A 26,551-nucleotide genomic window follows, 5' to 3' on the forward strand; every position below is an offset into this window, starting at 1 on the left:
TATCCTTAGTAAAGCCACACTCATCTTCTCTTTAAACCTTTTGTCTGCACTATTCAGCCAATCAGAAGATGGCTAGCTTAAAGGGAAGGACTAGAAAGCTAAAACAGCTTGTGTAAGATAGTGGATGCTCTGAGGGACTGTACCAAGATAAATAAGGGTCATTTTTACCTGTGAATCATGCAAAGCTTCTCTAGAAGATGAGAATAAAATTATAGCATTGGAAATTGCAAAGCTTAAGGGTAACAGCTGCACACAAAGTAAAAGCTTAGCATAAATTAGACCCTTGGATGACATTTTGATACCAAAACTGAATTTATTGGCATAATCAGGCTAGAACAGAGGAATCTCACTATTTGTATCTATTGACATTCAAAGTGAAAAGAAAAAACAAAGTGAACAGACAAGAAAAACTGAAAGAAGGTATGGCTTTGGTTAAATAACCTCTACGAAAGTCATTTTGAAAAGACAACTGTTACAGGATATCTTAAATACAGTGAGAAAAAAAAGAAAAAAAAAGAATTAAGGCTCTAGAATTCCCTGAACAAGACAAAAAGCCAAATCTGTCTGCTGTGTATGAATAACCATGTACAGAACCCCAACCTGGTGGTCATACAGTAGATGCTACTCAGACGCTGAGGGAGACAAGTCATCCTAGTCCTACCAGTTATTCTAGCAGACCACCAGGCTCTCATTTTTACAAACTCACAGACTAATAACATGAAAACAGAACAGCGGACTCTTGACCTGCTCTCAGTATTTTTTGCTGAATTTGCCAGTGTTATTAGACATGATACAATGGCACAGACAGCCTAAGAAATAGATGCTGATGCTGAAATACAAAGCTGTTAATCCACAGTTGCATAGTTATCGGAATATCACAGGCAAATTGTGTGTACGGTTTGCATTCTCTCAAAAACAAACATTCATCAGCTTCTCGATACAGTAATATCAGCAAAGACATCCAAATATCTCCGCTATGCCTTCCAAGCAGCCCTTTCCTTCTTTTAACGAGTGGTTATTAAACACATGTACATGCTTACAATGTAGCTGCATTGGACATGTACAAAAAACAACAACAAAAATTCTCAGGATGTACTCAGAAACAGTAAGGGTAGTGTGGCACAAAAACACTGTACACCCAATATCTCTGTGCAGCTTCACTTTACTGTACGAGGCAAATCCAACAAACTGCTTTTAGACTCGCTTTAATTCAGAGGAACCAAAAGGAATGATTTGGCAGCACATGTAATGAAGAGTGAACACCGCAGTGACTGCTGAGTCAAATATTAATCCATGCTCAGTTTGCCCTTGACTGCTTTGTAACACAGTATGCACCTTTAATTAAAATATGACATACTAGAAAGGGGTTTCTGGTCAAGGGACACTAAAGATGCATTTCACCATAAAACACAACTCTATCAGTTATATAAAGATGTGCCTTATCTGACTTTATACTAGGGAGGAGAGAACGTAAAAGGCCTTTTATCCTGATCATTTGTTAAAAAAAGGTTTATATTGTGTAAAAACAACAGGTCACCTGTTCCCTGCCATATGTTCATTGTTTTGATTTCTAAAATGACGCACTCAACCAGTGAGTAACTTTACCACACACCGAGCATTTCATAGATCAGAGTTTCAGTGTGCTTAGTAACAATTTATCACCTTCTAAAAAGATAAAAAATAAAACGATTTGAGGGTTACACACATACACATACATACACACTCAAAACAAACAAGACAGCTGCTTGTTTCAGCACATCTAAGTAGACTGGGAGAAAAGTTGCTGTCTTGGAGGGGGGGAAAAAGATTTTCCTTTAAAGACCGAATATACCTTCATCCGATATAGTCACCCGCTCACAACACATAAAAAGCTTCACAAATAAACTGCTGTCAATCTAAAAATAATAATAATTCTGAATGACATGAAAAACATTTAGTCTGGCCGAAGCAGCACACCGCTTCAACCACATGCACATACTTAGCCCATACACACTTCCAACGCCATCATCCAGAGACGGCTTCCTGCGATACAAACTAAACCCGTTCTCACTCTCCCTGTGCTAGAAATGCTTCAGACTCTCATTTTAGCCCTGACCCAAGTGTGCCAGTGTTAAACGTTCCCCCTAACTCTCTAACTGAACAGCTTGATGAAGCAGCCGTGGCAGTAGGGTTTGTCGTTTTGCTCTTTAAAGGTGCCTTTGTTGAGCTGTTTCAGGCAGAAGGCACAGACAAAATGCTCCGGGTGAAACTTCTTGGACATGGCTGTGATGCAGCGCCCCGTGATGGGCTTCTGGCAGCCGGAGCAGAGGGAGCCGCGGCGCTCGTGGTAGTGCACTTCACAGTAGGGTTGGCCATCGTGCTCAAAAAAGCTTCCATTCACAAATGGGGTGAAGCACTCCTGCAGAAACACACACACACGTTATTATTTTAGTACTCTTTTTCTTACAAGGCATGCAAACTATTATAGAAAAGTTCCTGACTAAAGCATAACACTAACCCTGCAAACAAAACACTCGGGATGCCAAAGACAGTTCAGAGCTGAGATGTAATTTTCCAGAATGGCTCTGGCACAGCCGCCGCATTTCGGTGCAAACATGTCAAAGTAATCTTTCCTGCAGTATGCCTTTCCATCCTTTTCATGAAAACCTGAAAGTAGAACGAGACAAGAGATTATATCCACTCTAAAGTAGAGAGAAACTGCTAAGCAGTATGATTCAAAACATATACTTGTATCACTTTACCCTCAGGGCCAAAGAAAGAGCCACACTGAGCGCAGAAGAAGTGTTCGGGATGCCATGTCCTATCCAGCGCCGTCACAACTTTCTGAATGGACATTGAAGACATTTATAGGCTGACACGTCTACAGCAGAGACCACATGTGTGGAGAGCAGTGACTCACATCCAGTATGGGCCCGTTGCAGTAGTAGCACCGTGGAGAGAACAGATTGTGGTAATCCTTCTCACAGTAGGGCTGTCCTTCACGTTCAAAAAAGTTCCTGGAGCCGATTTCCTCTTGACAGTGTGTGCACACAAAGTGTTCGGGGTGCCATGTGCGGCCCATGGCGGTCACCACCTAAAAAAATAATTGACAAAAAACAGATAACCAAAGCAAGATTAGAAAACATCTATTTATGTTACAGACAAAAGATTACCTTAACCGAACCATCTCACCTGTCCCACAATCGGCTTACAGCAGGCTCCGCAAACTCCTTTAGCGACTGTCTGCACGCCCAGTTTGTTGAGGTCAGACTGCAGGCTGCCAAGCATGTTGTCCAGCTTGTTGACCTGTGTCGGGGGTCCACCGGAGACACCACCCTTCCCTTGGGCCATAATCTGAAATGGTTCAGTATGAAAATAGTTATTTACTGTTGAAATGTAACAAAAATATTTAAGTTTAGGGTTACTTAACTTTAAAATAAGTGTGAAAAACAGAAGGAATAAAAGAGGGAGGGGTTCATGCCTGCATTGGAGGGAAGATGGGGTCATACTCAGTTTGGCAGCCTACAGAGACCAGGACTTTGGGTGCAACTGGGGGAACCGAGTCCACTGTTGGTGGCTGGGTTGGGGTTTTTAGGACAGGAGGAGGCGGCTCTGGTTTAGGCGTAGAAGGGTTCTGAACTGGAGCCGGTGGAGGTGAGGCTTTTATGAACTGCCGAGGTGGAGCAGGAACTGGTTCGTGAATGTGGTGGGTACGTTGTGGAGGTGGTGAAGGAGGTGGAGGAGGTGGGGGTGGTATTGGGACAGGGGGGTGCTGTACAGGGAGGGGTCGCTTAGGTTCTTCTATGACAGGGGGGCGACGAGGGGTAGGGGGAGAGGGAGGTGGCAGCACCTTCCTCACAGGGACAGGAGACTCGGGGGGAATTATGATCTGAAGAAAAGAGGAAAAACAGAAGGAAGGAGACAGGAAATGTGCAGAAAAGGGAAACAAAAAGTGAAATAATTGCGAAAGGAGAATTTGTGGAAACTGTCAAGCACACTGAAGCCAACCTTGTCGACCTCACTGCCCGCCCCATCGGGACGATATCGCTGAGGTTTGGACGTGACGATGACACCCTCCGTCAGCCAATCATCGGACTGTTTGCGCCTCCGTTCTGAGCGGCCGATCCCAAGCTTACCCTGAAGCTCTTCTATGAGACGGTCCTGGGAAGAGTTCTTGTTTACAATGATGGGTCCCATCTTCCTGCGCAGGTGAGCCTCTCGGTACATGGGGTGCACATTGGGAGTCTCCTTAGTGCGCCTAATAACTGATTTTATCTAAGAGCAGGGAGGGAGGGAGCGAACACCTTATCATATGTCCACTCCAATTTACAAGCTCAAGCACTTACAGCAGAGCACTGAGGCAGCAGGTCAGTCACACCAGCCGTTTTCAAGTCACTGACGTGCCGGCAAAGCAGTGGTCACGAGCTCGGAGTCCCATATTAGGAACTTCATGCATGCTTTCAGCAGAAGCCACTGCTATCGATGATCTAACTCTCATCCTTCAGTTTCTCAAGCAGCCACATAAACATCAGGTCTCAGTTTGGTCCTTCACACAAATGCAGTGGTGCCATGCAGAGTGGTGGTGCTGCCAAACAGCAGGTTAGTTATAAGAGTAGTTTCCAAGCAAAATCTATTAATTAGCTTGCTTCAACTCCTTCAGCCTCTTCCTTACAAGGCATTTTCTTCTAAATAAATACATGTAGTTTCTACATATCGATCAAAGCTTAAAAATTTAGCGTTTTTCTGCCTGGTTTATTTGCCTGGCTAAAGTAACTGGGCGCGTCTCCTCCAAGGTCTGTTTACAGGGATGAAAAGAATCGAGCTCAAGCCAATCACAGCCCTGATGATACTGAAAGCTAACAAGTCAATCATAATCGTATCTGATGTAAGGATCATAGTAGTGGTCAAAATAGCAGATAAAATATTAGATGCCATGTTTTAGTTTTTCAAAAAACATGCAAGATAAACCCTTGCAGCAGAGGCTGGGATTTAAAGGCGCATCAGTCTCATTAGCTAGCAAAACAACATTTTAAAATCAGGCAGGGCCGGCGAAGCGTACATGTCCAGACGCTGAGACTCTGTCTATAGTGGGAGTCTGAAGCAGGGGCAGGTCCAGGGTGACGTCAGGGGTCCCGGGGCATGATGATGGGGTCATGGACTCATCCATCCAGCTGGCCTCTGTCAGTGGGGTCATGCTGCCATCTGTATAGAGCCTCTCAGTGTAAGGGGTCATGGTGCCATCCAGACCGTCATGTAAGGACATGGACAGCTCTTCGTCTGCCCAGTCCAGGTCTCCATTCCCATCTGTGCCTCCGTCCACTGAATCGTCTGTAAAAGTGTTGGTGAAAGTGTCTGGCTGGACGCTGCTTCTGTCCAAGGGTAGGATGAGCTCCTCGTGCACCTCCTGCATTCCTCTGCCAAGACACTCTGCATCATTCTTCAGCTGAGGTCCATCCACATTCGCCATTGTGTGATTTTGTGAAAAACTCATTGCTAGAAGCTTGTCTAGTGCCTCATCCAGGGATGGCTCTACCACAGGGGGTTGCTGTACAGTGAAGTTGGTGGTTGTATGGGTTGCAGGTGGTGTCTCCAGCAACTGTCTGTTGTGGTTATTAAAGGCCATTGGAGAAGAGACTATTAGTGGCGAGACTGGAGATGGTGAGGATGTTTTTGAAGGTGAAGACAGAGAGACAAAAACGGGGAGGGGTGAGGGGGCTGAGACCTGAGGGGTGAAGTTTTGGGTTGTAGGTAAAGACGAAGAGGAGAAACTGACATCGAGATCATAAAAACAAGGAGAACCCTTGCTTACACTCTCAGGAGCACAGGAGGATTTACCTCCAGAAGCTGAGGGTGAGACCCGTTCTACAGATGGACTTGGGGACTTGGAGGACTTGTGATCCAGGACAGTGATAACTGAGGTAAGTGAAGGGGTAGTGGTATTGGAAGGACTTGGGCTACTTCTTAGCAGGTTGGAGTTCGAGGAAGCAGACTGAGAGAGGACTAGCAGAGACTTGGTTTGAGATGATAGCATGATGGCAGAGACATCTATGACAGAGTCCAGGTCTAGCTCACTGGTTGCAGAATATGAGGATGTAGGACTGTGTGGAGAGAGATGGCTAGGGTGGGGTCTCAACATGCCACCATCTCCTCCATCCTCATCTATATGTAGCTCTAGCCCAGCAGGTAAAGAGAAGAGAGGAGAGGCACAGGCAGACGGATGAGACAGACTCAAGGAAGGAGAAGCCATGGGGGAAATGGAAGAGGACATTGGAGTGTGGCAAGAGCTGGAAGATGCTCCTGCTGGTTCAAGCAGAGAGCCTAAAGAGCTAGGCTAGAGGAACAGAGAAGCACAAGTGAGAGAAGAAGAAGAAGAAGAAGAAGGCAATCATGAAGAACATGACAGGAGAAGCTTGGGATTTGTTGTTTAAATAAAGCCTTTCCAATGCTCCCTCATACCTTGAAGTCAGACAAAGAGGCCATCAACTCATCGAGCTCTCTGGTGGCACAGGAAGCTGAAATTCTGGCCTGCTGTTGAGAGGATGTGTCCAAGTCACTGTGACGAGTGGGGGGGCTGGAAAACACAAGTCATTGTGATTATTAAATCCATGCAAACACTGACTTTTGTTTTTAATAGTGAAGCTCAAAATTGTGTAAGTTGATGATTTCTAATTATCAAAGCAAAACAGGTGCTGTGTTGCTCCACAATGTCTCAGTCTCCCCACGGCAGCTGTCACACACAAAGCAATACAGCTACCATTTAATGCTGCTGTAAACTTACTTAATCTTTTACTGCGCATGGAAAATGCATGTATTTGTTAAGAAGCTGTAAATGCTAATACACATTCAGAAACCTCAGATGTTTCCATTTGCTCATACCAGACCCAATATCAACACTCTCACATACATTTTAAGTATATATACCTCCCTGTGTGGAACTTTTCTGGAATCCTTTTCAATAAGGTCGCATGAGGGGAGAAATTGCACACAAAAAAAGAGCCCAACATCTGCAAATATTTTTTCTACTCTTAAGTCCTACACAATGACAAAATGTCATTTTGTCATTGTGTAGGACATTTTAGTTCTCTCCCTTACAGGGAGAGAACTAAAATATCTTGAGACAGTGGATGAACTGAAGGGGCTACACAAAGACTCTGTATCAGATATATTAGGATTAATTTAATCTGCAAATCATGCAAAGCTATTCTAGTAGAGTCTAGGGATAAAAATACAGAACTGCAAATGAACACACAGGTCTACTCTGCCAGGTCTCAGAAACTTTCTGCTGAAGAATATAAAGACCGTTTTTAGTGTCCAACTCTGAACTAGTATAGTGAATCAAACACAAAACAAAAAGGAACAAAGTCTGCAACACTGATTAGAGGGGACTTTAATGCCAAGTTAGACCCCAGCTGTAGTGGAGATACCTGGGTGAAGGCACCGAGCCTTCCAGCTCATCCAGCAGACTTTCCACAGTAGGTCGGGCGTCCTCCATCCTCCCATTCCTCTTTGGTTTCTCCTGAGGTGGTGGGCTTACCAAGATGTCAGGTGTGCCGCCGTTCTCGTAGTGAGTGATGCTGCAGGATGGCAAGGGAGGAGCTGCCTCCTCTGTGGACACATAACATTGAAACTAATGATGCTCAATCCCATTAGAACCGATAAATCTGAAGCCTTTGTCTCTACCTGTAGTGGGAAATGAAGGGGAGCTCTGTTGCACAGCATTAAGTTCCAGCAGAAGCCTGTCAAGCTCTGACAGATTACTGCCCAACGCAGAAGTCATGGCTGTTGTAGAGGAATCTGATGTCTTCTGTTTGTTTGGGAAACTAAAGAGACAGAGATAACTTACCGAAAGAAACTAAAAGTTAAAGAAAATGCCAGATGACGCAATCAGGTTTATATACACGACATCCTGAGTGTGTGGAAGTTACCTGTAAACGTGGTCCTCTTCAATGTGAGATAATGGAGAACTGCTACTGTCCCTTGACCATGAGCTCTTCTGTGCCGAACCCAGTGACTGCAGAGAATACACCAACCAGTAACTGCTGAGGTTTTTTTTTAATTAATGTAACATTTACTGTTTCTCATTTGAAGAGTCTGATATACTAAGTGAGATCAGATCACAAACATTGCAGAGATCTACCTGCTGAGAGGAGTGGTGGGAATCAGGCTGATCTCTCAGGGACCCGTTCAGAGCTTCAGCTGAAGGTGGAGGAGGGACCGGAGGTGGAAGTGTAACATCTTGGTAGGGCTGTCCTCCTGTAGGGATGGAGTAGGGCGTCTCGTCGGGCAAGAATACAGGTCGCTTTGAGATGTGGGATGTAGTAGATTCCAGGTCTGCCAGCAACGCGTCTGAAAGATGCAATTCATTCATGTTTCAAGGCACAGTGAGAACATAAAAAATGATCTGTCCAACCAAAACAACAATCAGAATAGATCTATTTGTCTAAGGTAAACAAATTCTAAAGGTCTTTTTCCAAGACGTTTTAGCCTGCAAACATAAAAACCAATCACACCTTCAGTGGGATCTCCCTTCTGTGTGAAGAGCAAACATAATCTCCCAGTGTCTGTGTAGGTTTCCTCCCACAGCTCAGAGAATATCAGAGTAACCGGTGATTTTATACTGGCCTTAGCTGTGGATGATATAGTGTGTTATCCTTGTAAGCCCTTGCAGCTCTTGCTGAATAACTGGTTAACAAAATGGGTGGACAGACGGATGGATGGGCGCTCTGAGGTCACTACTGATGTTGGCGTCAGGCTGTAACAGACAATGCCAGCGAGTCTGAGCCCTTCATTCCAGCCTGTTAACAAAACTGGTTTCTCCTCACAGGTCATCCATGCTGTGGTGGGTACATGGCCAAATGTGACCACCACAGCATGGCACACTACAACACCTACACCCAATTTCTAAATCATAAAACATCCCCCAGAAACTGGCAATGTGTTTTTCCCACAGTCCACATTAAGATACAAACTTGAAGTCAATGAGAGCAACCATGCATTTGATCTGTCAGCTCCGTGTGCCATGCATCCAGTTCATGTCTATGATTAGTCTTAGTTTCAAGAGCCTGAGTGTGAACTTCGTGAGACAGACTGATAAAACAAAGAAGCAGAGAGACAGAAAATGTTTCTGAATCCGGTCCAGGGTTGAGGGGGTACAGTGTTACCCTGGCGAGTGTTTGGTGGAACGCAGGAACAAAATAGACTCTTACATCACACAATCCATCCATCTGCAGCATGTCTAGAATAGACCGCAATCCCTGGCTGCATAGTGTTACACTACAGAGGCTTGGCCCTGTTACAAAGAATAATATCTTTGAAAGGCAGGATGGAAAACTGTCCAAATATCCAAGAAACAGGGAGCTCTTACCACCTGTCTGTCTAGCACAGACTGGCTCTCTAGATTTGGATTTGTTAAGTTTTATTTCCTGCCTCTTCTGAGTTTATATTTTAATCTCTTAACATCAAACCAAGTCACTGGTGAGATAGGATTAAAACTTGCGCCTGTTTAGAGCAACCAAAGGGAAAATATCTAACTCTAAAGTATTTGAGAGCTGACAAGTTAAAAAAAAATGTTAAAGAAGTTAAGAAACAAGATTCATCTGATTACATATCATTCTGGAAAACTTCCTAAAAGTTTATATTTTACAAAATAATTCAAATTCTCAAAATATTCCACCACTAAATCCCAACTTCATCCCGAATGAAGTCAATGGAGAAACCTCCAGCATAAAATACACAAACACAGAGAGAAACGCATACATGCAACACAACCATATAGTTTTGAAATCCTGACAAAGTTCAGTATCTGTACTTACATTCTTTCCACCTGTATCTGTAATATCCTTCATGAAGGACTGTGACTGTGTGGGTGCCAATGTGTGAGTGTGAGCAGCGTGAAGCGATAACAGGCTGCCAGTCTAATGGGGGAGTGGTTTAAGGGCCAAACAGTATCCTCTCAGTGCCCTCTTATCTCAACACAAACGCTGAAATGAACTTTGAGAGAGAGAATGCATTAACAAAATATGACCAACAGATCTGAGCTTCACAGGTGTTTGGTCAAGAGCAAGAATAATGTGTGACAAAAGTTTAAATCTTGTACATCTTCTAGCAACAGAGCGGTCTATATCGCAAAAAGAAAACTCACACCTGTCTCCATCTTTCAAATTTCATATATACTCTCTCTCAACCCTTCATCACAGCCCTCAATCCACAGACACTGCCACAAGCCCTGAAAAGTTTGACATAAACCACATGGGAGCTCTAATCTATTTAAAGCGGGAAGCTCTGTGAGTAGCCCATGTCTGTGCAAATGTGCTGAAATATCATGACCAGCCCAAAATAATCTGCACCTGGTGCTGACATGCTGAGCAAGGTCTCACTGAAGTTGACTTTGTCACTCATGAAACAAAGCCGCTAGATTAAAAAAAGAATACCACAACTGTGTTTTGGGACAAAGGTGAGTCATGTGAAATATAGCGCATTTAGGTACTGATCTACATTTCTCATGAAGCAGCAGCTTAGAGCCTTTCAAATCAAAATAAATGAATAAATAAATGCCTTAGGTTACTAATTATGGCCATGTATTCCTAGAAAGTTCTTCACAGCCTTGACAGAGAGGGCAGCCATGCTGCCTCAGGCCCTCTGAGCCAAGTTTATAAGACAACTCCTTTCACAGCAACTCTGCACTTATTATTCCTTTTCCCAGCTGGTGATACTACACATGTATGCCTGACACAGGACCATGATCTCCAGGATAAATATACACAGAGTATCCATAATAGGAAATACATTTTAGTACATTTTACTGTGATAAGCCAATATTGATACATCAGAGTTTGTTTTCTGAATGTGACACTAGTTCAATTATCAGTACAGTAGTATCTTTTCAGGAAACTACAGGGTATAACGATTCTCTAAAACCTGAGGCTGGTTAATACCTCTATTGCTCTTTACAAGGGAGCATTCATTTTTTAAAAACCTATCGATTAGTCACAGACTGGATAACATATAAACTCCATTATTATGATGCATGGGCCTTAATGATACACAGTTCTCTTTCAACCCTCATTTGCTTTTCAGAGAACTGGGGTTATGCTAAATGTTTGCACCTGAGTAGCATGCTCCTCGTGTTGTCATTTTGGTCCCAGTTCCAAACTTGTTACACCCATAAAGGAAAAATAGGCACAGCAGCTCAGCTAGACTGCTCCTATCCATATATGCAACGTATCATAGCTACTCTAGATCTGATAAGTTTGTGTTTCTTTCATATGATAGAGTTCAGTGCATGTGTGTGGTTGCATGTAGGTCACAGGTTACTGTCAGAAAATATAGGTATAGCCGTTGCCATAATGTAGACACTTTTTGGATAGTACAAGTCATGATGGCTATTTAAAAAAACAAAAACAAAAAAAAAACAAAAGAAGAAGAAGAAGATGTTTTTTTTTAACATTATGGATTAACGCTATAAGTGGGACACAGACTTCCTCTAACTACACAGACAGATGGTGTTACAGAACATGGGCAAACATATCGAATGTCTTTCATTATTTATAAAGCTGCTTTGATATCAGATTTATTATACACATCCTCAAGCAATCAGTCCCAATAAATCACATTTTTTCTTCTTTTTGGCCATGGACACAGACCAGTGTTTTCATATCACTTCTGTCTGATGTTTTCTCCATTGCATATGTGTTTGTGTGCATAGCCAGGGAAACAGTCCAGCAGATAGTCACTAGGGGAATGGAGTTCTGCAGGTAAGAACCTCCATGCAGCTGTACTTAAACATAAATGTACATTTTATTATACCGGTCAAATTTTCATAATATGTTATTCTGTGAAACCAGTATAGCCAGAAACCAGAGCAAAAACGATTGCCTAGTAAACTGACTGACAGAATGATTCTGTTTTAGATTCAAGTTAACAATTATTTATATTATAGAATAATCTCAACTATTTATCTTCTCTTTTAATCTGTTGTTTGGTTTGTAAATATTCTGATGCCTGTAATTTAAAACATTTACAAAAAACAGTTGACAGTTTATATAAACTGCTAGAGAAGAATTTTTGACACGAAACATTTATGTGCTTTAGGTTAAAAACTTGAATTTGTAAACAATAAGTAACAATAGATGTGAGATCATTCTAGGGAAGTAAACAATATTTCCATCTGACATGTTACAGAGTAGAAGTAGAAAGTATGTCTGAGGAAAAGAAAAGTACCTTAAATTTGCTCTGACAGTGAAAACAGGACATTAGGAAAGAAAATCCAAAATTTCCATCACACATCCTTTTGTGGCTTTTGACTAAGCAGCCTGTAATCCACACACATCATTCTCAGTGGGTGGCCTGTAAGCACATCTCTGATGTCGGTTACTGCAGCTCATAAAAGGAGAAAGAATGAAAATGGGAGTTAAACTTGCTTGCTGCTCCTCATTTCCCTGACGAGGGCAGCATTGACTGTCATGAGGACAGACAACAAGCCTTCGCCAGCCTCAGAAAACTTAAGTCCACAAAGAGTTAGAAACACCGAGAATCCAAACATGCACTGTAAGCCAAGCAACAGGCTAATCTTTTCCATTCCAGACAGGGGGTAGGAGCCACAATGGACAAAGTCCAATTCTGCTCTAACAGCATCCTGACTCAATGGTCCATTGTGCAAGATCTGGAGAATGAAGCTGTCATCTAAAAGGGTGTCTGCAAAAGTCGTGAGCTATGATTTAAACGCTGTGTTTCACAGTGAATACAGAAACAGGTTCGACATCCAACAGTTTAAAGATTAAACCATGTCATTACTCCTCTCTCACAAAGAAGATGGAGAAGAAAGAGGCTCAGGCAATTTATTATACAGCATATCGTGTTTTACCTGTTGCTCTGCAGGTATTAGGTTTGCCTGCTTCATGTCTCTGAATAGATGAGAATGATTAAAGCAGCGATACACCAGTGTGCAACCTGAAAAGAAAGCAGGACAGAGGTGTAACGTGCACCAACTGCTTCACTCGTACAATGTGCTGATTTAAACCAACAGCAGCGCTTTCAGGGGATTCAACTGCGGCCACACTGTGCCAACTAATCTTTATTATGTTCAACAAACAACTGAAGTCATGTGGACACTGTACACATTCTTGTGGCAGTGGGCGCATGTACAGTCTTGTCTGCACCCCTATCCACCCACCCAAAGCCATGCCATCGTCCTGCTGTGTTTATCAGATGGGAGTGAAGGTGCAGGGGGAATTCCACACATTCCTCTGTCCACTTGGCAAAAAGCAAGCAGATCAGGCAGGGACGCAGGCAGAGAAGGTGGCTCAGGAACAGGAGCATACAGTCACCCTAATCCAATGAAAACTCATTTTAAAAACCCAACCAGTCTCAACTGGAATCTAAATGACGCTTTGTGATCAAAGCTACTTAAGCAGGACATTCCTTCAATGCTGCGGGATCCTAGGTAGTGAGCCTGTGAAGAATGTGCTCCGATACAAAACACCATCTGTCAGTACAGAAAATGAAATAATGTGTTGACAATTACAGGATGGATTCCACTAACTGCAGCATGCCTTGAATTCCAGGATAAGGGAGATGTCAAAATTTCTACTGCCCATTGCCCACAGAGTACCGTGCAGGGTGGAAACCAAGGCTGCCTAATGTTTTCTATTAACATGTGGGCAATGGTGATGGGCCGCTGAGGTCTACAGCTCACCTGTTTATAGCCAGGGAGCAAAAGAGCAGAACTGGCCACAATCCCAGGGTGAAACCCTACCCCATCAGGCCAACCCAACATGATATTTATATCAAACAAGACAGGCAGGGGCCACGGAGAGGGGGTGGAGGGTTAGATGCCAGCGAGACAGACAAGGAAGGCTGTGTAGAAACCACAGAGCGGGAATGTGGGTGAGAATGAAAGAAAATGGACCAAAAGCAAACTTGATTAAATAGTGGACCAGGGGAAAAATAAAGGTCAAACCTTGCAGGGGCTCGCACCCTGTCTATACAGTACAACACACGATCCCAAACAGACAATGGATGAATGAATGGATCAGAATGACTAAAGCATTGTAGGGTGATTACTATCTAAAAATATCCTGCCAAGCAATCCCATATCCGAAAGATGACACTCCTCTTGGAGGGAACGCCAAACCAAAATAAAAGAACTTCCCCACAGACCAGTAAATCAGATGACATGGCACCATGTGGAGACTGATGTAACACCCCAGTCACTGAGGACACATTCATAGCCATGAATGTAGATAAATTGCATGTCAGTGAGCAGCCTTTTGTGCTATAAGAGTGTAATTGGGTAGGATGAGAAGAACGGTCAAAGAAAGACCGTCTTGTCCCTCTTAAACACCGACTGAAACCAGTCACCCAAGCTTCAAACTAACAGGGCTTAATGCTTTGAGTTAAACACTAAGAATGTACAGTTGGGACAAAAGAAAGTGTCATAATGTGAACAATTATTTAAATATGGAAAGTGTACCACCTGTTCCAACTGAATTTTTGTGAATAAGTAATTATTATATTACTTTAACCTCATATGTACACTTGGTGGTTTTCTCATCTTCCCATATAATCAAGTTGTAGTTGCAAGTCAGCTTTTGTGTATGAATATAATCCTACTACCGTTTCATTCACACTAGTTTTTTAATAACATTTATAACTAATAAAAAAAATTAAATTAAACTTAGCTGTAAAAGTAATAATTACAGCAGTAAAGTTACTCTAAATGTTATGATGTATTTCACTTTAAATGTCTACATGAGACAGAACTGTTGAGCTGAGCCTCATATCAGTTTTTTAAAATCACAAACACTAGTGAAACTCTGACACACTCTGGTTTAAGCTTCAGTAGGTGAAGCGTCTCCACATCACCTGATCTGGGACCATATTCCTAAAACTGTGCATATAGAGGTTCATGTTTTCAAACTGTACAATTGTGACGATTTTGCATGCAGGGAAAACCCTGATGACGATGAAACCATGAAACTCAGACACTCACTGGAGAAGTGGAGAAAAAAGGAAATGTGCAAAAAAAAAAGAAAGAAAAAAGATCAAGTTTTAAAGAAAAACTACTGAATGGAGAAAAATAGCAGTTCAAAGAAAAGAGTCCCAGCAGAGATATAAAGAAAATTGACTACAATTTACTGATAATCTTATCAGTTCATACAAGAAAAGCTTGTATATAAATGACACAGCATTTATAGAACTCAAATTATCATCATCATCATCATTATTATTATGCTACACGTCGTCTTTTCCTTCTTTGCCAACACCTCTTCACTTCATCAGGTTTGAGCAGCTCTCAAACTCATGTGTCGACATTTGCTGAAGGCAGCATGTTTACTACAGACTGCAGCTCTTAGTTTGGAACCAAGAAAGCTGGAAATCATTTTGTCACCGTCAGAGTATCAGTGTTTGTTACCCAGTCTTAGTAACAAAATATGGACTAAAACAAAACGTAATGACAGCATAATTACTCTTTAGAAAAGAAGTGAGATTCCCTGCTCCGCTTAAGGAAACACATTCCCCTCTCCAGAGACTTACTGACAGCTAACCCCTGAATAAGCAAGCTTATTCCCCCCAAAGGAATAACAACAGGACAGTAATATTTTTTTAGCTGGGATTTCATTTACTTAAGTAGAAAATACATTTTTGTTGATCACATAGGCAGGAATAACAGAAAAATGCACCCGCTTCCCTTACATAAGGCAGTAGAAGCTCTTTGCCTTTACTATAGACAGATCAATTATTCCTAGGTGCGCTGCCACCCCCAAAAGGCCCATTTTTTCCAAAGCCAGGAAACCCCCGATATGCCCCGGAGGTCCCCGGCTTCAGTAATGTTGGAAGAATACAGCAGAATCCCACTACATTACCCAGACCTGTTAGGAAAATAATCAGCATTATTCTCCGAGAGAAGTTACAAGAGTGGGGAACAGTGAAGGCATGGAAACAGTATGGCAGGGAGGGAAGAGGAAGGGACTGAAGGCTGCTGTGAGTGGAAAGAACAGTATCGTACAACAGCATTTAATAGTGGAAAGGCTGTTCGAGCAGCAGGATCACAGACTGAAGGCCCCCCAGCTGCCCCCAGTGCTGACTCTGCTCATTGTTTTTCTCCTCTGTTTCCTGAGGATGTGGGGCAGGCTCTGTTGCCCAAGCGATGAGGTCAGCCACGCAGCTCTTCCCCAGACCCAGAACAGGATGGGTGTGGAGCTCGGGAACAAGGCTGATTTACAGTCGGGAGCTTCTCTCTAGCCTAGCAGGCAAGCCCACTGGTTAGGGATGGTATGCACCAACCTTGCAGCTCTCAAGGGGTGATGATAGCTAGTCTGGTAACACTAACTCTGCTGTGGAATTACTAGGACACAGAAACCACTAAAGACCTAAGAGTTTTTGGTATGCTGCGTAAACGCTGTAAACATTTAAGACAGCTGCCTCACATCTCATCCTATGATTGTCTCAAGAATAAGACGTTCCTCTTCAAGGTGATCAACAGTTATTGTTACAGTAAATCTTACAGGACTACTGTGTGTTTACCAAAGGCATTCTTATAAGGTGTCGCTGTGTTTCATTCCACAGAGCAACCACATGGCCCTCATTATGTCTGCGAAACGAAGCCGAGTGGCTCCCACTTTTTTAAAGTCTGCCTTTAAGCAATAAAGAGCACCTCTCCTCTGCAGCTTCTTTGCAAAGATAGCCAATGTTTATCCTTCCTTTAAAGTGGCCATATAATGCTCTGAGGGCTTTCCCCTTTCATTTAAGTTTTCACATGGCTTTTCACGCATGTAGACGATCTTCAAAGTTACAAAACCCAAAGCTTTGGTTTCCTATAGAAAACCGCTGTCTCTCTGTGACTTATTCAATTCTATTTTTTTATACAGCACCAAATCACAACAACAGTAACCTCAAGTCACTTTACATTGGAAGGTTAAGGCCCTACAATAATATATAGAAAACCCCAACAATCTGACGACCCCCTATGAGCAAGCACTTGGCAACATTGGGAAAGAAGAAAAATCTAATTTGATTCTGGATTATACGGGGCACCAATGAAGACAAGTCAACAGTCACTTGATGTCAAGTCAAGTCCTGCTATGAAGCCTCTGAATGAGTGTTTTTGTCAGCTCCATCTTGTGTGTTTTGAAATAGGTTGTGATGAGTTGGATCTGACAGTGAAACCACATGCTCAGTGGGAACGGACATGTAACTCACACACTGAGCCAATAAGCATATCCTGCATAATTCTCCTTTCTTACTCTAATCATGAACACATTAGGCTTCTTTTTTTTATTCAACATGACTTGAAACTGGCAATTAGGCCACAAAGACATCAGAAAAGTGTTTACTGAGGTCACAGAGTAATTGAGAAAAATGTGAAGCAAGGACTAGATGTATGTTCCTGTATTTTCATGTCACCTTCAGTACTGTTGTGGTACCCTCACCGCAACTAGCTTTTTTTTAAGCATTACCTTAAGCTACATGGCTAAACTATAGACCGTGCATTTAAAAACAAAAAACAAAAGGAAAAATAAACCACACACAAAAACAAAGAAAACTGCTCCACCGCCACAGTAAGGTTAAAGAAGTTCAACTTGGTTCTCAAATTTGTGGAGGAATGAAGTAAGCAGTTTCAAAAATAGTAACATCGTTGCAAGAAAGTGTTGTGCACTGTGTAACAGAGAAACTTCTCTCATAAGTCTCTCTTTGGCTTGTTACAAACAGTGACTTTATTTTTGCAAGGTGCGGATTACGCAGGCATCCTTCAGGTGGATTTCAGAGAAATACCAGTAGAATCCCTGGTTTCTACAGCTGCCTACTTCAGTTGTCTATTATCAATCAGTCATTCAATCAATCACTTCAGAGGAATCCTTCACCTACTGACCAGTTGTGGACTGTGTGACTGGGGCCTTCGTCACATGGTCTTACATATGAAAAATGGTAGACAAGGTAACATCACACAGTTATTTGTCATGTCTACAAAACCTCAAGACCTATACATTATGTAACCAGTCTTGCAGTTTTTCCAAGGACTGAACTGATCAATCAGCACAAGCTGGGATTTCAGGATGCGATGCCTCAAGAAGTCCGTCTTTGGTCCCGTCTTCCTCCCGTCTCCACGAACGTGCTGGCAGCACATGGCTGCCCCTCCCAGAGCCTGGTCCTGCTGGATCGTCTCTCTGTCTCCCAGCGCTTGCTCATAGGGAGTCATTTGATATTTGGGGGTTTCTTTGTATCACCGTAGGTCTTTATCTTACAATATAAAGCTCCTTCAGGTGACTGCTGTTGTAACTTGCCGTTATGTAAATAAAGTAAAACTGAACTGAAAAGCTTTACACAGGGGATGAAGTGGTCTCTCGGAAATTTAAAAAAAAGTGTTGTTTTTTTAAAAGTTAAATATTATTAAGCTTTACTAGAAGGACCTGTAAATGAAAATTAGAATCATAAGAAACTGCGTCAATGTTTTACTTGGTCAGCCCTGGATTAAGAAAACAAGGTTTTATATGGGAGTGTACACATACTGACATTATCTGTGGACGAACAAACAAAAGGGCTCCTAGTGATCCTGGTTGCCAACATTAGTTTGGTTTCAATTTGAGTAAGTGGACATATATTCAAAAAAGCTATGATGAGTACTAACAGCTTTGGGGAGTGACCCTAGATTTTGCAAAACAAAGTCTAAAAATGAAGAAGCTGCCTTTAGGCCCTTGGAATTATAGTTTCTGTTGTACTTTAAAATAATATATTTAACAAGAATGCAGTATATAGGAGAAGTTCCCTTCTGTGTCCAGTCACTAATCTTTCAGTTTGATTCTCTAGTAATTAACAAAGAAACCATTCAATGGGAAACTGCAAGCAAAAAGTACATTCTGTTACTCAATATTATTCTCACTTTGTTTGTGACCATTGAGCATACTGCATGCGTGCGTATTAGGTCAGTATGCGCATTCTTAACATGCAGAGGTGGAACAGGGGGTTTTCAGCTCACTGAGTGAGGTCAGTGTGCCTGAATGTCACACAATCGTCAGGAATTCACAGAGAGCTGAATGTTAGCTGCACACACCCCACAAACATGAAATGCAGCACAACAGAGCCAACAGAGAGGACACTACGTCACATGTGGTTTAAGAGCCACATCTGCATGAGTCGCCGCCCCCTTGGCCACATCAGAAGTGAAGGCTAAGCCTGGCTGCCACCTGGTAACCAGCCACAACAGTATGACTGTGTTTGTCTGTTATCATGGCCAAACACGACCCCTGATTCACCTACTCCAGCAGTAATTACAACCGAGATGGCTATGAACACCTTGGCAGGTGTTTATGTGTGTTTACGCCCCCGTCACACAGCCTTTTGCATTGTTAATGTATTTGTAACTCCCCTTAAGGATCTACATCTGGTGTATAAACAACATTTTCCATTATGGGTGTAGTCCGGGAAATCTTTGGCCTCATGGTTGTTGTGATCCCATCTCTAGTTTGTGCTGTATGATCTGTGCTAACTCACAGATCAAGCAGGTCCTCTGGAAAAATCTGACTCAGAGGAACAAATGGGAAGAATGCTTACAATCTGTTGATGGAATTCTCTACCTCGAGCAGTGAGCAACACCAGATCACTATACACAAACATAGTATTCAAACAGTGACCCTGAATATCAGGACCTGCAGGTGCAGGTAAATAGCAGTAGAGTAAACCTCAGTGATGTGATATTTAAAAATATTTACACTGACTTGTTTTTGTGTATTTAGGGAGGATGTGGGATGACTGCGATTGACCCCAAAGGTCAAATTTTTTAAACAGTGCCTGCAATTACTAGGGTACCCATATTATAATGAGACACGTGTGAAACCAACATCCCTCTCTCAGATAGTAGCGACAGGAGGCGAGTCGTGACCCAGAGAGTTTTCGGCCTTGGACCGTGTCAGAAAGTGATGGTCGAAATTCCTCAGCAGCCTCGCCCCCTCCGTCAGCCCTTCAGCGAGCCTACAGGCTCCCTCTCAACCAACAATCAATCCTTTCAGCCTCATAAGGCAGCGAGAGTGTCTAATGGCTCCTTGAGGTATTCTCACAACAGACAAATGGGAAATGCGGCCCATCATCTCTCCACTTAAACAATTCGCAAATCCATTTCACTGCTGGTCTACTTTCAGAGATCAGAAGATTCCTACAGATATTTGACTGGTGAAACAAGTTTTTCACAAGTACTGAATTAGTAATGCAAATATAGAAACCTGCCAGCTGCTAAAAGTGTAACATAATTAGAAACTCAGACGTTGCGTGTCAAAGGTTAAAAGTGGGGCCAAAGTAGAACAAGAAAAAAAAAAAAAGATGACGCTGGTAACGTCAGGAGAACTGCCGTTGATAAAAGGCAGATAAAACCTGTAGTACCGATGAAAGGATTCATAAAACTGATTAAATTATTAAAAGAAATAAAATTAACCAGTTAAAGTCATCCACAAGCTATCTGATGACATCACTGTTTTTTCATGACTTGTGATGATCAAATTAGTAATACAAGGGGATGCCACACCAGTCCAGAAATAACAGTTATATTAACAGACACTGAAAAAAGCCTCAGCTACAAGTTACAGTCTCTATTAAGAGACAGTGTCTCCCAACAAAAAACAAAAACAGAAAATGCACAAAGAGTCATGACAGACATGTGAAGCAGCTAAGAGAAAATGACATTCGGCCATTAACAAACATGTTGTATATTTTCCTGTGCAAAATTGTCAGGGATACATCAAGATATCGGCCTAATGGTAGAGGCCAGTTTGATCTGGTGTGTGACAAATGTTTAAAGACAGTTTAAAGTCTCCATCAGCACAGAGTTATTTCTTATGATGAAGGTTTGTTTGCTAGGTAAATAAACACATGTTTGAATATGAGCTCATTATCAGTATCAGCACAGAATTTCCCAATCAGGAGATCCCTAAAGATGTACTGATTGTCCAACTCTTACAGCATTTCTCAACTTGCACATGTCTAATCAAACAGTTTTCAGACCTGATCTTTCCGCTTCCTATACCTCAGTTTTTAGTTTTTGATATAAAACGATAAAGTGTACCAGTATACCAAGTAATTATACATCCCTGCAAGTTAAGTTTGTCACACTGGAGGATCACTAGAAGTCAGCCAGGCCAGGGCTGAGCACACATTGTACAGGGAGGCCTGTTGACTCTACCACTTCAAAGCTGGAATGAGTAGCCTTGGGGCAAAAGTTGAGAAGGTAATGTTAAGGCTTAATGTCAAAATGTCATTAAATAACTCCTCCCTCCGGCACACATACTGATAAAAAAAGACCTTGATTTAGACGAGCAGGGCGGCGTGGTATTGCCAGAGACGTTCGCTTCACCTCGGAGAGGGAGAGTTAAAAAGTAGGTAGAGTTAAAGGCTAGCGATGTCCAGCTGCTAACCTACTAGGCTGCATATTTTACAACAGTGTGAGGAGAAAGTCAAGTCGGTACAACATTCACTCTTTCGCTCGTCACTGTAACATTTCTGTCAGGTATTCGCAAGTTTCCCTGGATAAGAAAGCTACATTGGACAAACAGCCAGCATAAAATCTCTTCGTAACGTTGACTACCCCTCCACCCTGCTATCCGCTCCAAACTGGGGGCAGAAAACCCACATATGGGAAAAAAAAACCCTCATAACTTACCTAAATCGTCCATAGCTGCTGCCTAGTTGTGGACTGCGTCAGTTTTTTGTTTGGCGACCTTCCGGATGGTTTGTGAAATCTGACTGTTCCCCTTCAAACTTCACCAGCACTGCTGCCCTGGAAGTTGGTCAGTCAGGATGGCTCTCGTGAACGCGCGGCAGTTTGTGTGTACCACTGTGTGTACTTTTCCAGGGCGCGCGCCGACTGAATGGCGGTGATGAGGGACATCTAGCGGCCAAACACCGGAATTACACGTTTAAAATAAATATCTCCAAATATCCAAATAATGTCATGGCTGTATAAGCAACCGTGATTTTTTTATAAACCTTCTAGATCATGTAGTGCATATCTGTTCACATAACCTCAGAGAAGAATAAACTTTATACCATTAGAATCATGAAAGGCACAACAAATCAGACTGCATACTCAAGTTTTTGGGACAAGTTTGAAGATAAAGATCAATGCATTTATTATAGATCATAAAATACTTTGAAGTATGACCATAACTGTTATCAGACCCTTCCCCAAAGGTTGGTACACTGGGACATACAAAAATAAAGTAAATGCACCTTCAAATGTCTTTTTTTAGATGGCAAATGACAACAAAAGCAGCTGGTCACACTCTTTTGTATAAAGTGTAAAAAGTCTACATAGCATTTCAAATTAAAATTCCATATAAACAGTCAATAAATACTTCAATGATATGAAATGGAAAGATAAGATTTGATCGCTCTCCTATAAAAGACAACAAATGTCATTTATTCTAAAGAAAAAAAAAAACATTATTTATGATTCAAAAGTCTACTGCTTTCAGCTTTCTCTCCTCCTCCTCTGTAAGTGGCTGCTGGGAGAGGATTTTATCATGGAAGCGGTGATGTTTGCCTATTCCCAGCTTTGGCAGACCTCGGTTCAGCCCCTCCAACAGCACACATGCCTTACACAGTTTCTGACTGGAGATGTAGCCACACCGGCTGCAGGTTCCCTGGACAGGCATCTTTACCCCCTCGCGCACAGACAGGTTCTCACCGGAGTGAATAACGTCCATGATCGAACTGGGCCTCACACTCTCCAGATCCTTTAAATAGGTTCTTGCATAGCCACGGTAAGCATTAGGAGAGTAGATACACTCAGTAGAAAAGTAGTCTAATTTCTTGAAGTAAGCATACAGAACAATCTCTTTTTCATAAGCGTATTTAAGGGGCTTGCAGCGTGGCACGACCCCTTCGTTCTCGCTGTCCGTTGAGATGGTGGTGCAGCGGCGCAGCCGAGCTATGTCCCCTCGCAAGACGTTCATCAAAACAGTTTCTGCCACATCATCAGCATTGTGACCTGTGCAGAGGGGAAAAAAAGAAAACAAAACAGAGACATCTCGTTATTCAAAACAACACATTAAAGCTAACACTGCTCACATTTTCAGTCATTTGAATCTACCTGTACATATCTTGTCCACTTTAAGCATGATGGCTCCTCTGTCCAACGCCTGCCTCCTGAACACGCCACAGAAGGTGCAGTTATTTTTCAGCCCAACCTGCTTCACTATAGCATCCATTGTCCAGCCATACAGCTCCTCATAGGACACAATCTTCAGAGGCAGCTCATACTGTTGCTGGTTCCTCTTCACAGTCTCCAAGGAGTCATCTCGATAACCCGTGATTCCCTCATCCACCGAGAGAAGCATGAGCTCAAGGCCGTAGCTGTATCGCTCATTCAGGACCTTCATTACATGTGCAAGCACAGTGGAATCTTTTCCCCCGGAGGCAGCGATTCCCACAGACTCCCCGGTTTTGAACAGCTTTGCTGACACTATGGTCTGATGAATCTCCTCTTCAAAGGCCCAGAAGAAGCACTCCTTACACAGAGAGTGGCCGGTTTTTGGACGTTTAAGCACAGCACGCTTTTCAGAGCAGCTGCTACACTGGACAGGCATCTTGACTGTTGGAAAGGTGGTTTATTAAAAGAACAATAATGTCCAAAATTAATATAACAAATACTTTAAATATTTCATGTCAAAGCCATACAAATCTACAAAGCTCAACTTCTTCGTTGCTGATCTCCTTAAAGTGATCTTTATCATGTTCGTTTTGTAACCTGAAAATCCCAATTTAAAGTTTGGCTTTAGTCTAATGGTCTAGTAAGTGCTTTAAAAACACTTTTACAGCTCCTTACATAGCCAGGTAGGTGAGATGTCAGCCCTGAAGAATAAGAAACTTTACTTCATACGCTGGATTCTTACTACATTAGCTTCATTTTTATCGACATAAAAGTCGATAAAACACCCCGTTACTTCAATCAAAGAAATAAGCGGATAACTTAGTCACAACTTCAGTCATATTAGTGGATTATCAGGCTATATTTTCAAGACATGCCAAATTTAAGAGTAGTACAACACATACAAAACCTAAACGTGGTCTAACATTAGCTAGCTAAGCTAAGCTAACTCGTGAGCTGTAACATTTTCTTACCAAAGTATCCGGGGAATGTGGGGATAATATATGCAGTTACTATAATAGCTTTTAAAAATTAAACCGTTAGCACGCTAAAGCAGGAGAATATTTTTCATCTTGTAATGTTGCCTCTTCTTTACTGGGACAACAGGAAGTGACGTCTCCAGTAAACACCCTACAGCGCAGCCTATTGGTCGGAGTGGGCCAGTGCACAAACCAACCCATGTAATGCCTTCACAATACCCATATATACTCTGGTGGTTTAAGCACAGTTTAGATGCATTGGTGGTGTCTGTTTTTCAGGTGTTGCAGTCTGAAGGACTTGTGTGGAGGGGAAAAACAGAAGACAATCCCATGATTGAGTCAAATGTAAGCAATGAGGATTTATTAGTTTGCTTCAAAGATTGTTACTACTGCCTCAGCTGATATCAAAATGCTGCATGGTGGTGGTAAATGAAGGTCAAAGGGTTTGTTGCCAGAAAGGGAGCAGAGGATGCTGAGGTCAGGATTCCTGACAGGAGAGAGTCACAAGCTTAGTTGACGGGATGAAAGGCACCCCTCTGATGCCACTGCATGTCTCTGATGCGCCGGACTGATTGGATCTGAGGAATCTGGGCTCCGAAATCAGTGGTGTCCTTGTACTCCCCCTTCTCAAACAGGTACTGATAGCCTCTGTAGCCTGGATACTGGTAGCCCACCCAGCTGGTGCACCACAAGCAAAGAGAGGGGAAACAAATGTTAGCCAATTAGAGGTCAAAGGGCATGTGGCAGCTATTTCTATGATATACAGCACCTGCTGAAAGGATGGACTCACGTGCCACTCTGGACCCGAACAGAAGAGACCTTCTCCTGGTAGCCGTGTGCGTGAAAGCTGGGGACATCATCATCTATGATTTCTATCTTCTTCCCTGCAAAGCTGGGGTTTTCGTAAAGGACAATCTTGTGCTCCTGGCTGTCCTGATGAATCAGAAGAAAAAAAAATCAAGCCAAGGGTGAGATGTGAAGCAGCTGATTATGGGATGGAGGTATAAATTTGTAAATCTCTCTTACCACTTTAATGGGGCGGAATGCAACAATGGTGTCACTACGCCTGCTGTTGGTCCAGGAATCCCAGCGAGGATACTCGCCCTTCTCAAACACATACTGCTCCCCCTTACAGTTGGCCTGCTCATATCCCACCCATCTGAGAAGACAGAAAACAACAACAACAACCACAACAACAAATGGGGCTGTGATTGATGCAGGGGCTCAGCTGGAAAGATGGTTGGTTGTCTGCTTATCACACATTAAATTTGATTGCTTTTCTCTATTCCATTCCCTCTTTTTTTGGTCATTTGCTAGTTTTCTCTGTCTGTCTCTGACCCACACTCACGGTCCACACAGCACCAGTATGGAGCCCACTTTCTCCACGCCTGCTTCCTGAAGGTTGTTACAGGGACCAGTCAGCTCATGGCAGCGTCCCTGGAAGTTTTCCTGCTCATAGATAACCAGCTGGAAAAGAGGAAAAATTTCTTCTTCATTTTTAGCTCTTGAAAGGAGTTGTGTTTTTTTGGAAGATAAACAATTGCAAATACGGAGTGCACAGATTTCATGTGAACTTATGTGAACTGGTCTCGCTGCCAGTGTGCGCCTGTCCTCCCTCACCTTAAACGCACTGGTGCCTGGCTGCTGCTGCTTGGATGCAGGACTCTGGTGGTCTGTGGCCATATTGAATGGATAAGGATGATGCTGAAAAGAAACAGGTAAAAGTATAATTCTGAATAATTTTGAGGTATTTCTGTAATTTTTTTTTTTGGTAGCTTTTTCTAAAATCTGAGAAGCTGTTGATTGATTCTGTTTGCTGTTATTGTTCTAAGTTTCTAAGATTTAACCTAAATTACAGTGGCAAAAAGAAGACAAATACTGATAAATATATATATTAAATTTTTTTTTATAAAATACAGCGTGATGGACATGATCCCCTTACCAGTACCTGTCTGTGCCAGTGTGTTTGTGATGGCACAATGAGCTCAATATATACGGGACGCCCAGGGGTGGAAACTTTGCCAACAGCACCGAGAGTGTCCAAGCTGGCCGGCAGATCGGCCTGCCATAGGCCCAGCAGAATGAAATCAGGGGTCACTGTGCACCCCCACCCAACCCCACCCCACCCCGGAGTGTCACACTCCCACAAAGTTATTTCATTAGTTGTCAGTTTTGTCCAGCCAGTCATTGTTTGATGTCCTCATGATTCAGCACAAACAGTGCCAAGAGACCCACACCTACAATGAGCAGGGAGAGTGAGAGAGAGAAGGACGGTAAAAGATGGGTTTTACCGTGCTGGAGGGATGTGAATAACAGAAGAGATGCTGCTGAACATTTCCATATGTTTGAGTTGATTTTATTTTATTTTTTTACTGTATGGTGTTAAAAAATCAAATCAAATAAAGGCAGATGGTAATGCTGCTGGCTGCAAAGAAAGACAGCAGCTCTAAAGAATGGATTT

The 26,551-nt window shown here is 42.5% G+C and overlaps 3 protein-coding genes across 5 annotated transcripts; all 3 read right to left on the reverse strand.

Moving 5' to 3' along the window:
* Positions 1-332: 332 nt before the first annotated feature.
* Positions 333-21,748, reverse strand: pxnb (paxillin b). Of its 3 annotated transcripts, XM_085367047.1 has the most exons (14): positions 21,623-21,748; positions 8,117-8,325; positions 7,905-7,990; positions 7,660-7,799; positions 7,404-7,584; positions 6,436-6,550; positions 5,039-6,310; positions 3,988-4,254; positions 3,461-3,868; positions 3,172-3,333; positions 2,900-3,073; positions 2,742-2,823; positions 2,498-2,646; positions 333-2,398 (listed from the first exon to the last, which is right to left on the reverse strand). In XM_085367047.1, exons 1-14 carry the CDS (start codon positions 21,633-21,635, stop codon positions 2,132-2,134), a joined length of 3,525 nt encoding a protein of 1,174 aa, XP_085223173.1. In that variant the 5' UTR covers positions 21,636-21,748; the 3' UTR covers positions 333-2,131. The 3 variants fall into 3 exon arrangements, with proteins under 3 accessions (XP_085223173.1, XP_085223172.1, XP_085223174.1); XM_085367046.1 differs by lacking the exon at positions 21,623-21,748 and having other exon boundaries at positions 8,117-8,347; XM_085367048.1 differs by lacking the exons at positions 3,461-3,868; positions 3,988-4,254; positions 5,039-6,310; positions 21,623-21,748 and having other exon boundaries at positions 8,117-8,347.
* A 562-nt stretch (positions 21,749-22,310) lies between these two features.
* On the reverse strand, positions 22,311-24,198 carry ctu1 (cytosolic thiouridylase subunit 1 homolog (S. pombe)). The gene is made up of 3 exons (XM_085367801.1): positions 24,085-24,198; positions 23,054-23,554; positions 22,311-22,951 (listed from the first exon to the last, which is right to left on the reverse strand). Exons 2-3 carry the CDS (start codon positions 23,547-23,549, stop codon positions 22,416-22,418), a joined length of 1,032 nt encoding a protein of 343 aa, XP_085223927.1. The 5' UTR covers positions 23,550-23,554; positions 24,085-24,198; the 3' UTR covers positions 22,311-22,415.
* Positions 24,199-24,599: 401 nt separating this feature from the next.
* Positions 24,600-25,773, reverse strand: crybb2 (crystallin, beta B2). Its single transcript, XM_085367802.1, has 5 exons — positions 25,711-25,773; positions 25,439-25,557; positions 25,117-25,249; positions 24,881-25,023; positions 24,600-24,768 (listed from the first exon to the last, which is right to left on the reverse strand). Exons 1-5 carry the CDS (start codon positions 25,771-25,773, stop codon positions 24,600-24,602), a joined length of 627 nt encoding a protein of 208 aa, XP_085223928.1.
* Between the last annotated feature and the right edge of the window lie 778 nt (positions 25,774-26,551).

Source organism: Diplotaxodon limnothrissa, linkage group LG12 (genome assembly GCF_057381915.1).
Source record: "Diplotaxodon limnothrissa isolate DT_005_m linkage group LG12, D_limnothrissa_male_GT1.1, whole genome shotgun sequence".
Lineage (NCBI taxonomy): Eukaryota > Metazoa > Chordata > Actinopteri > Cichliformes > Cichlidae > Diplotaxodon > Diplotaxodon limnothrissa.